This window comes from Leptinotarsa decemlineata, unplaced genomic scaffold, assembly GCF_025532065.1.
Source record: "Leptinotarsa decemlineata unplaced genomic scaffold, Ldec_3_MD MMD2_tig00000232_RagTag_RagTag, whole genome shotgun sequence".
Lineage (NCBI taxonomy): Eukaryota > Metazoa > Arthropoda > Insecta > Coleoptera > Chrysomelidae > Leptinotarsa > Leptinotarsa decemlineata.
This window is the reverse complement of record NW_027412546.1, coordinates 282,305-294,575: the sequence shown is the minus strand read 5'-3', so window position 1 is coordinate 294,575 and position 12,271 is coordinate 282,305. Positions and strand designations below refer to the sequence as shown.

The 12,271-nt window shown below is 35.5% G+C and overlaps 2 protein-coding genes across 2 annotated transcripts; both read right to left on the bottom strand.

Annotated features, from left to right (window-relative positions):
- Nucleotides 1-578: 578 nt before the first annotated feature.
- Tango6 (Transport and Golgi organization 6) lies at nucleotides 579-9,371 on the bottom strand. Its single transcript, XM_023162996.2, has 5 exons — nucleotides 9,216-9,371; nucleotides 5,653-7,727; nucleotides 5,390-5,588; nucleotides 1,664-1,815; nucleotides 579-901 (listed from the first exon to the last, which is right to left on the bottom strand). The coding sequence occupies exons 1-5, from the start codon at nucleotides 9,268-9,270 to the stop codon at nucleotides 605-607; spliced, it is 2,778 nt and encodes a 925-aa protein (XP_023018764.2). The 5' UTR covers nucleotides 9,271-9,371; the 3' UTR covers nucleotides 579-604.
- A 145-nt stretch (nucleotides 9,372-9,516) lies between these two features.
- Nucleotides 9,517-11,396, bottom strand: Nedd8 (Nedd8 ubiquitin like modifier). The gene is given in 4 exon segments (XM_023162997.2): nucleotides 9,517-9,661; nucleotides 9,664-9,698; nucleotides 11,051-11,181; nucleotides 11,236-11,396. Coding segments are annotated over 4 exon segments (237 nt in total). The 5' UTR covers nucleotides 11,254-11,396; the 3' UTR covers nucleotides 9,517-9,608.
- Nucleotides 11,397-12,271: the final 875 nt, after the last annotated feature.

Below are 12,271 nucleotides of genomic sequence, written 5' to 3'. Positions count from 1 at the left end.
AGAGGTGGTGGAGGAAGAGATCGGAAGGGTCGAGAGGGAGGCAGCGATAGATGTGAAGGCGGTGGCCGCGGAGACCGAGACTGAACAGGGAAAGACATGGCGGAGGATTCAGAGGGCGATGGCTTCGGTGGTCGTGGCGGTCGGAAAGGAGACCAAGGTGGAGTTGGTGGTGGTCGTGGTGGAAGGGACGGTCGAGACGGTGGTAGCGACAGCGGTGGCAGGTTCCGACCTTATTAGGCAAACGTCCGCTTCTGTTTTTTCAATGTGTGTATTATTTAAAAATTGTGAATTACCTAATTTTTTGTATTCAGTTAGTAATTACTCAAGAAAGGAATAAAATATAAGTTCAGAAATAAACATTTTCTTCTGAAATTTATTATAAGTTTACTTCATGTTCAAATGTCTATTAATGTGTAATGAAATAGTGTCTTGAGTTTAAAAAAAACCTAGATTCAAGCGACTATACCGGAGTCGAGAATTAGTCGTTATGGTGGGAAGGGAACGCGAAAATGCGAAAAATGTTCGCATGTCTCCGATACTGCATACACCACGGTCCAAAACAAATCACAACTTCAGTAAAAAAACAACTGTTGTTTCCATTTATTTACTTCAACACTACAATCTTCTTCTCATCGTGCAACTTTGGTGGAGCGAGAACAAAACTCTTCATATTTTCGTTCAGTTCTTCCAGCGCTAGTTGAGACTGCAGCCGCATAACATCGTCACTATCGCTGTTGTAGATATCCTTGAGAGTCCTGTAAATCGTCAGGATGTCGTCCTTCAGGAAAGCTATCGTTTCTTTTTCGAGGCCAACGAACAACTGTCTTATAACACCGACTGCCGCACGCCTTGCTTGAGGCGATTTGTCTGTGGCTATCACTGCGTGGACGCATACCAAAACCTATCGAATACAATGATAATAATAATACACATTTATTTTACAAAATAATAGATCACATGCAGATATTTTTATGATCAAAATAACATTTATTATAAGTATTGTCAACAATACTTGTATGCACGTTTGCATAATTTGAAACCCCTCGAGCTTCTACTCATCGCTATTTTGATATTATTCAAGTATATTTATTTTCTGAAACGTGGCATAACCTTAGAGTAATAATATACTCAGAGGTCTGAGGGCATAACATAGACACACAGAACACTGACAGAAGCACATTTCATTAAGGCTGCGTTCAGAAACATTCATCATAGAACGTGATTTTAACAGACAACACTGGGTTAACATCCATTACTCATTTTTATTGTACTGTTGTGCTGGATGCTGTTGTTATTGTGCTTGTTTTTGAATGTGTTTCAGTTTTGAACTCTTGAATATTGTTTTTTTTAATTTTGCTGTTTCTGTCAAGAGGTTCTTGTCATTTATCCAAAGACCTATTATGAAATTCTACAAGTAGAGGACCTTCTTTCTGTCTGATTCTTGTTACTGAACAATGAAAATTTACGAGGGCCTCGTGACAAAATTCACAAAGAATAAACAACCTCAAGGAGATTATTAAAATTATTCCGGTAATGTCGCATTGGAGTAATTTACTGAAGACAATGTTCATTTCAAATAATTATTCATAGGAAAGAATTCATTTAATAAAATTGCAGGTGTTTTCATTAGTCTTCCAATTATAAACACAAACATGTCACTTACCTCAGTAAGTATTGTCCCCAATTTGTAACCTAGAACTTTACAAATTTCACCCAAGTTTGATAAACTTGACGCCCTAATAAGATCGTCATCCTCTTTTGCTCCGCCTAAAAATGTGTTTAGCAACAGCGGTTTGTACTTTGGAGCCATGTCGCCTGAAAATAAGTAATAGAGCTCAGGTAATTGACTTTGAAACTACACTAATGGAATAAATGAATATTCTTCATGACAAATAATTATGAATGTTGATTAGCGGTAAGACCATTCCAGTAAGTATACATTTTCTCAAAGTTTCATTATAATTTTTTGTGATGAAGAAAATTACTTTGAAAAACAGAAGATATGACATTTTCCCTGACAAAGGGGAAATGAAGGAGGTTGCAAAGTCAAGCTTCGATAGCTAGATTTTTACAGAGAGTTTCAAATTAGTGTTCAGTGTTACGACTCTTAAAACAATTGAATGAGCGTTTGCCAAAAACCTATACAGCAACACTATCAGTAGTTGTTCGAGAAGTTTATTACTTGGACTGAAGGTCATGCAGGGATGTAACAGTATCAAGTCTCGGAGAGGAGTTCATTACCCGTTGTTGGCTATCTAGATTAAAAATGGGCAATTAAAATAATCGTCTCAGACGTCGAATAACTGGTACATTGACGAGTGGCACTCGAAACGCATTTAACCTAACTGAACATACTAATTACTTCAATAATTACTTATGAACGTTCATCATTTGATGAGTTGAAATCGCAAATTCGTAGGATAGCGAGAACAATAGTCGCGAACTGTGCGAAAAATAGGAAAATCACCTCTCAGCCGCTTCTATTTTAACATCGCAGGCTCTTTGCCGAGTTAGTAATTTCCACCCATTCTTTCATTGTTAACTCTATCACTACGAGTTATTTTTCTCTCTGACTGCGCTTGAGAAAAAAAGTTAATATGTTATTTGACAGGACAATTACACGTAAGGCTCATTATTTACTCAATTGGAATGGTATTGTTTTCATTACTGTTGCCTCCATTGTACGAAGCGGAAATAATTTGGAGTTACAGGTGCTTTCACAACTACTAAACATTAAATGTGAGGAATTGTGTGATGGTTTTGTAATATAAACAAAATACATTACAGGTTATACATATTCAGTATCAACCTATGTATATCGTCATTGTTTCCAAGTGCTTCTATAAAAAAAAATAGAATATTTGAGGGATCTTCATATGGGTGACTTTTTTTGCTGGTATCTTTTGGCAACACTGTTTTTGACATTTCACGCGTGAATCGTGTCTTATGTCATTGTCAAACTCGTTCAGTTTGGTCTATAATTTAACCATGAATCGACTTACGAATGAACAACGCTTGCAAATTATTGAATTTTATTATAAAAATTCATGCTTGATGAAGAAAGTGCATCGTGCACTTCTTCCAATTTATGGGCAGTTTCGTCGGCCTACTGAGGGAGCTATTCGGGAGCTTGTGACTAAATTTTGAACCCAGTTTACATTATTGGACATTAAACCACCAACACGCATACGTAGAGTGAGGACCGAAGAAAATATTGCGGCTGTATCCGCCAGTGTTCGTGATGACCGTGAAATGTCGATTCGCCGCCGTTCGCAGCAATTGAGTCTCTGTTACTTCACTACGTGGAAAATTCTGCGAAAGGATTTGGGTGTAAAACCGTATAAGATACAGCTGGTGTAAGAATTGAAGCCACGCGACCTTCCACAACGTGTAACATTTGGTGGTTCAGCGACGAGGCTCATTTCTGGTTGAATAGATACGTTCAGATTCACAACTAGATTTGTCAAGCTGTACATGCAATTCATAAACTGTTTCTCCGGACATGCCAAAACTATCTTTTATGAGTATGAGTAGAAAAAGTAGGTTATTTCTCACACACATACATTCGATGTAGATGGGGGGATGTGCAATTTTTGACACACAGAAGAGTTAGGTAGATGATTCTTAATAATAAATCTACGAATATTAGTTCTAGGATTGAAATTTGACGTATATAGAATAAATATAATTTCTTTCAGATATATTTCCAAAGCTTTTGCCACTGTCTGAAAAATGATTGGACATTTCCTTATTCTTAGACTTGATACCTTTCCCTTTAAAACAAGATGAGACATTAAAAAAATTCTAGAATTCCAATATAAACAAAATCAAGAAAACTGTGATTCTGGGATTCATGGAATAGACTAGAAGGACTGTCAAAAAAATTATGTTGGTCATACTAACCGAGTTATTGAAAGGTGTTTTGAAGAGCAAGTGACGCATATCCAATTTCGTAGACAAGAAAACTCTAGTGTCGTTTTGAAGGGACACAATAGATTAGAAAATCATTGCATGAAATTGTTGAGGCAGGAACTTTGAGACTGAACTTCTAGATGATTCAGTCAGAAAATGGGAAAGTGGCTCATGTGAACTAAAAATATCAATCAATCCATTGTTTTCTCTATTATGAGTCACTATATTTAAAATTTTGTAGTTGAAAAATCGTCGATTTATGAATAAAAGTGCACTTGATAATTGGGTAACGAAACAAGCGTCGTGAATGGGATTTCATTCGTGTTGAATGGAAGCAGGATGTTATTGAATATTGACATAAAAAATATGATCCACCGTCCACGAAAAGTCCTACAAAATAAGTGGAATCTGTTTCCAAAGGAGCATATTTTGATGGGAAATACTCTTACAAACAATATGACTTGAATTGCATGTGACAAAAGAGATCCCTGAAAAGACAAAACTATGCCACATCTTCGAGTCATAAAGTCGATTAGATTGAAACTGTTTATTTGTGAAACGGCGCATTTCTGAAATAGACTTCAAGATTTTCCAAATAAATGAACTGCCGCATTTGTAAAGGCACTGCTCTCAAAGCGCTTGTTCTCGATAAAAATTAAATTTCCAAAGGAAACAATAATTATATTTCCACACTGCCCTATTTTGATAGTTTTCCCCAATCGTGTGGAAATGAAAATAATCAGCAAAGAAATCATCGTTTTCAACAAAAATAATAATGCTGCAGCAAAATATATATTATCTGCCTTTCATGTCGTGGATTTATTGAACATGATCATCATGTAAGCAATCATCAACAACAGTTTCAATAATGGATTAATGCAAAGTATATAACGGGTTACAATAAAAAGCTCGATTGAAGTGTATAATAAAATCATAACTTTGTGGGAACGATATTGAAGATAAAAAGGTTACAGTTACAGAGACGAACGTACGTGGACAATAACTATCATAAAGCGGTAGTGTCAAAACGTTTATATGAATCATGAAGTACTTCGAGGGGTCCGTTATATACTGCAGGAAAATTAGGACATCGGTATCACATAACGTATAATGTATTCAATAATATTGGTAATATTTTCCTCTGACTCAGTGAGACATTGCATTTGAACAACAGAGAATCTACGAGGTGAGTAAAGGCGATGACATGTCCACTTAGAAAACGAAGCTGATCGGTATTCATGGAATGATGTCTATGTTGATCCCATAAATGGCGTATTCGCCACAGATCACAATAACTATGTTGTTGCGATCTGTGTTACTTTCCCAGGCTTATTCTTCAATGACACGCATCGCATTTTTCTGTGCCAGAAAAAAGTGAAAGTTTGAAAGAATATCGTTGTTAGTTGATATTTGCAAATTGATTTTCAAAAATCTTGCATTGAAGTATCATTAAATAATTATGTTTAGGAATACTCACCCAACTTCTTCGTCACTCGTACCAAACATTCCCCTAGTTTCATCCGCACTTCGTGACCATCTTCAGTGATTTTCCTGGAGGAGTCAGAATACTCTTCACACAAAATTTGCAGAACACTATCAGGAAAAACATCAGCGAGTGAAGCGAGGCCTCCTATGGCGCTCAGATAGATGAATGAATCTTCGTTTTTCAAATTTTGCTGAGAATTTAAAAAAAATGTGAATACTTCGAACAATTTGGATTGCTTTCATATCAAATCTTACCTGGAATACGTTGAGGATATAGTTCCTTTTGTCCATGGCATGCTTATCCTTGGTTTCCACTAATTTAGCAAGAGTCATCAATCCATGTCCTCTAACAGGAAGTAAAGGATCACAAATGTCCTCCAAAGCTTTATCCAAGTCAGTTTTTTCCTTCCCCAAACTTCGATCTTTCAGTCTTTTGTCTCCCTCCAAAACATCCAGAATTTGTTGTATCAGATCCCTTGCTTCAGTGATTACAACTTCCTTCGATAAATTCCTCAATGAATCTAATAAAGAACCATAGGCCATGATGTTGGTTGCATTAGCACCTTCAAGTAAACTCTGTAGAATCATCAGTATCGTGAACAAAGACTGAAACTCATCCGAATCTGTATTTGTACTCCTGTGGGTTCCTGTATCCAAGGTTCTCCTCAAAACGATTTGTATGTATTTTATAACATCGTGTGGATCTTTAGTCAACTCTTGCTGAACAGTTTTATCCCCAGACAACTCTGACAATAACCTGTACACAGTCATTTTTCTTTCAAAAAACTGATTCATAAACTCTTCTTCCAACTCCAGAAGTTCCACATTTCCTCTCTTGAAATACTTGTCGCTTTCCGATACACAATTGAGGAGGAAACCGAAAAGTTTCTGTGTGAGATCAGAATCTACTCGGACCAATTCCAGCAGGCAGGTAGAGTTTTCTGATGAAGCGTGAATCACGGAATGTTCGGAGAACCTGAGAATGAGCCTCTCGTCCTCTTTTTGTACAACAACATCATTCCTGAAGGGGAGTATCTCTGCAGTGTTGATGTCAAACAGAAAACTGTCAAATGAAGAGAATGAATCTTCTGGATACCTCCTCAAAAACCCTAGCAAAATTGCCCTCAAGTCATTATTGGTGAGTGTCAGTGGAGAAGATGAAGTTAAAGCGTAGAACCGAAAAAGAACGTTCAAAACAGGCTTCAGGACTTTGAAGGGAAGAGCTGGACTTTCCACGCTGTTCTGGACAAATATTGCGTGAAGCAAACGGGAATTTTGCCTCACTCTCCTAGTTAAATCTTCGCCATCCATAAATTTATGATCTCTGTACGATAAATAGACGAAAAAATTAATAACGGGCCTGAGAAAATTATTTTTGGCAAATTCTGGATCCTCTTTGTAGAAAACTTTGATACAATGGGCATAAAGTCTCTCATAAACGGAGGACTCCTCTGGTGTCTTTTCCAGAAGGCTCACCACTTGCTTGCAAGTATTCACATGAAAATCAGGAAACCGTCTGCAGCTCAGAATCAATCTGGAAAATATATCCAGAATCTTCCAGGTCTTTGTACTGTCGTTTTCACATTCTCCGAGTAACGTTGCGGCGATGCTTTCCACGCCATTTTTAGATCGAATAATGGAGGTAAGTGACTGAGAAACTGCTTTCTTGAACCAGGTTGGTGAGTTTTCCCGGAAAATAACCATGAGTTCTTTGACAAAAATGGACGGATGGATCGTCTCTCTCAAACCGTCAAGTATCTTGAGAGACATTCCTCTTTCATCGTTGAGTTTGTTGTAAATATCCTCGGTCATTACGTTGGTTTCGGTTCCTGGTGTTTCTGAAGGTTTTTTCAGAGGGCAGAAAGATATCTGGAAGAGTGCAACCAAGACTTCTTTCAAGCATTCTGGCAGGATCAGCAGTCTCAAATTCGAGGATTTGAAGAACTCGCATAGAGCGAACGTCGTGCATTTCAACACGTTATAGTCCCAGAAAATATCTTTGGTATCACTTTGAGGATTAGATTTGATGAAGAAAGGTAGTTTAGGTTGCAGTCTTGAGCATATTCCGACTTCCACGAGATTTCTTACGCATTTCCTAACGTCTTTGGATTGCTGAACGCTCAGTAGCAAGTCTGAATGTTCCAATTCAGTGTTCAACAGCTTTATGATGTAAAGGGATAAGCAAATGCATTTCCAGTCACCCGTGACCGTTTCGGAAAAATTCAAACTTATTATATCTGCTAGACTTTTTTCAATTATTTCAAAATTGATATCTAAATTACCGGCAACTTCGGCGAAAATTTCTTCACATGAATTTTCATTAGTCTCTCCTGGAAAAAGATATTTCTCAACATAAGGTGACGATATATTCATTATATTCAATTTTGCAGACAGTAAAAGTTTAGTATTTACTACAAATATACTTCTTATGTGAGTGTAGGTAACACCTAAGATCAAATATTAAGAAACCACTTGCTAATTCAATGAATCTAACCATAAAATCTATTTAAATATGAATCAACAGATAATTTCAAAATATTTCCACGGAAGCGTAAATTTCTACGAACTCAATATTTTCCCTCAGTCTTTTTATGTGATATTGATTCCATTTGGGATTTTCCTAATAAGAAATTTAATTATTTCAAGAAATGACACATGTAGCGACATCTCTTCGCCACAGTTCGCAGTAGGTCTAATTATAACAGGAATGCCAACATTATTTATGCTGCCATCTGTTAATTCATACTATAGGCGAATTCTCTGGGATATATCAGTTTTGACAAAATGTCATCATACTACTGAGGGAACTCCGATACTCATTCAACTACAAAGTCATCGTCCAATCATTTCTTCTTGAAAATTAGGATAACAAAAAATTATAACCTACAAACCTTATCATTTTTGACAATTGACATGAGATGATTGGACTGTAGTTATTTCTTATTTTCTGTCTTACTTTCTTATAAACGGGTACATTATTATTTCACTTTTTGTTTAATTTTATTTTGTTTCCTATTTTATATTAAAAAGAGAAATGAAAATTTTTATGTTTTTTACCACTTTTATCACGTTAGTTACAAATAAAAGTGGTAAAAAACATGGAAATTTTCATTTCTTTTTTCATTATGATCTCCTACCACGTAGTAACGGCTACATCCATCAATTTATTTAATATTACTTTTTTCATAAATCCACCAGAGTCTAGTCAGCGTTATTGTCAATCGTTGACCATAATCGTGCCTTATTTATTATGAATCCCAGTATATTGAAGTTAATCTTATTCGGAAGGTAAAGGTACAGACTCGAGTAAAAGAGGAATATCACTATTTCACAGAAGCATTGCAATAAAGCATTATAATAGGTTGTCAGTGTTCCGGTGAATTAGAGCAAGTGCTAATAATACTAGTACTTTTGTTTCAATTGAAGTTACAGGGCTACCGGGACTGCGACTAGCTATGATGCTTTTGTCGAAAACGGTCCAATCTGGAATAGGATTAGTGCCAACAAAACATCTACTATCGACGGTTGAGCAATCAAGAACAGCCATGTTAATGTTCTGTGATGAAAATGTCAAATTAATTCAAATTATGGTCAAATGCGCCTGAATATTAAAGCAACGATCATATAATCAGAAGAAGAATAATTCGAATTATCTTGATAATCGATTCGATATCTTGAATCATCATAAATAATCGAATTATCGATTATTTTGAATTCGAAATAGCCCATACTATTGGCAACACTGCTATGGCAAATTCACAACTTTGTAGGTTATTATTATTAGCCAAAATTAGATGTAATGTCATAGTTTAATATACCTGATGCTTGTCTAGAATTTACTTTACACAAACACTCCACTAATTTACTTTTCATGGTGATATCTCACATGAATACATTGCAAACATTTTCACAACTATAAATGTCTAAACACAAATCACTCTTCTTATGTGTGTTGACGAAAGGGGGGGGGGTTAATGGGAAAGTTGTTGAGATTTAGAAGAAGATAACCGTTATTCAGGGTTCATAAGAAGATAACCGTTATTCAGGGTTCAGTAGAAGATAACAGTTATTCAGGGTTCATGCATCTTTATAGTTTTTTCTGGACTGCAAAAACTGGTGAAAAATTTAAATAAAAATGTATTTGCTGAATTACATATTTTAACTTAAATAATTAGCGAAATATAATTTAAAAATCCTAAAGACAACATAAATTATATGAGTTTTCCACCACGAAGTGCCAAAACTAAATGCAGAACTGATCCCCTTGAACTTTGTAGTCCTGAGCAGTTTTCTCGTCATTCCTGAAACAAACAAAAGAATTGAAATGCTGATCTAGAACTAATGCCGACATACATTTAGTTAGAACTTTAAAGGCACTTCCACAATAATGCTTATTTACATGAATTCAATAAAAAGGTTTGGTGTTTTCCAATTTTTGTCCGAAAAAGTGGAGTTCCGAAAACTATGGAAACATTTTCTCTTCGATTCTACATTTCATCTGGAAATATCTGATGGAAAGTTAACGTCTTTTTTCATATTATAGATGCATCTCTCATACCAGAATAAATTTTGTATTCTTAAAGTTGAAGTATATCAGCTGTCCATTTATATGACCAGAAAAACCAACATAAGCTGGTGATCCACTTTTATCTCACAAGTAGGTACAAATATGTTGAAGTGAACAACATCAAGTCGAACCTCAAAGAAATGAAGCATGTAGTTCCTCAGGGCTCTGTTTCAGGTCTACTATTGTTCTTGACCTACATCAAGTTTTATAAAACCAGCAAGATGTTCCTTGTTTGCAAAGGATACGACTTTATTATGCTCAAGCAAAGACTCAACCAGCTTACAACTAATGACGCAAGATAGCACAACTTTCTACTGTTTTGTTTGTTCTGAGACATTTGAATAATCTGGTGAGCTTGATGATATTCAAAAGAGCCTACAATGGATTATTTCACTCAGTCACGTCATATGGTATTCTAATTTGGGGTGGGTGTTTCAGGTGCCAGAAAAGGCCATATAAATAATAGCCAAAGCAGGTTACAAAGAGCACCATCATCATTTATTTTATTCAACTTGGCATTATACCCCTTCCAACATTATATATCTAGAAAGTTTTACTACAGATTCATGAAAACGTTAATATTCACGGATATGGAACAAGATCCGCAAGTTTATTGAACATACATTATCAATTACTGAGAGAAATTCACTAAGCTTATCATCTTGACTCGTCTCTAAAGGCACTAAGCCTTATAAAATTTAAATTTACTTACAAAAAGTTTCTTCTCCAACATTGAGGAATACATTTACGTGTCAGGGCCTTTAACTTGTGAAAGACCTCATTAAATCCTCAGTTTCATTTTATATTTATGCTTTCAATCAACCTATACTCTTTACTTTTATTCTTTTTTAATAGATGACTTTATCTTTGTAACTAGCAACAAGTATTTCTGTATTCCTGACTTGCCATAAATACACTGTAGTATGTAAAATGGTCAAATGAAGTACTGATGCCTTTCTTGAAGCTATCAAGAAACTAGGTGTTAAAACAACTTGATCTCAATGAGAAACGTACGAAGAAACAAGTCGACAAAAATTTAAGAAATATTTCAATGTGACTGCTGGTCCTTTGTGAGCTGTTACCTACATTTGTTTTCCAGAGAAAATTAACCGCTGTTGTTGAGGCGGTATTCCTTCCTTTTCCTCAACTCTTTCTTTGATTCGTTCCACTTTGTCGGTGGGTTCTATATCAATTTCGATTTCTTTCCCGGTAAGGGTCTAAAATATTCTCAAATTAAAATATGTTTTGGTGATACACTGACAGAAAATTACCTTAACTTTGATCAACATTTTATCAGTATATTTTCAGTTAGTTATAACGCTTCGGACTACTGGTGTATCTTTGAGATTCTTCGATTTAACTAGAAATAAATACAAATTCCACAGCTAAAAAGAAATATACGAATGTCATTGGTCATTTAATGTATAAAAATAAAATTCTCAGAATGACAGATGACAAATTAAGGCGAGTTCCTAAATTCAAAGACGTCCCAAAAATAACCATGACCGTTGTTGGTAACTTTTGAAAAGAAACGGTTCTGTCAATTCCCAAATGTATCACTGATTAGTCAATAGATACATTATTACCGAACTTGATACGGAAAGTCATACATTGTAAACATGCCTTTTCCAATTATCTAATCAACAGAAGGTGACGTGACATTTCACATCGAACGGTAAACAGCTGATCCGTACAGCTAATTATGGAACACATGTACTTGTATATTTCATTTTTTTCATTTACGACGATTGAGGAAGCCAGGAGACACGATTCTGTTTTACCGTTTGATTCAGTTCTAATATTTCCCATAGACAACGTATCTGGATGATGAACTTCCCTAAGTTTATTTAGCCATGTCCAATGTGCAATGTGAACTGTCATATCCTCTACCACGTGGAACCCATACTCATGTTGAAAACTACTATTTGAGTGAAGAACAATATAAATATAGCCACTTTCCAAAGGTCACATTTCTTAAAAGGGAGAATGTTGGTTATCGAGTAAATAAATCAGAAGTCTTCAACACGAAAGCAAATCTGATGCTGAAGGTAATTTTAACAAATTATAACAATTGTAGACTATAAAAGTAACTTGATTTGCTTCATTTTCAAGTAGCAAAAATCATTGGGCTAGCTAGTGCGTGTAGACGGGAAGAACTAACAAAAATGGCTATTGATCTAATAAATGATAAGGAAGACATGTTATTTGTGAAAATATAAAATTCCAAAGCACATATTGACAGAACTTTTGTTGTAAAATTGGACCCAAAATTTATGAAAGCGTCATTTGTACCAAACTTCATGTAGA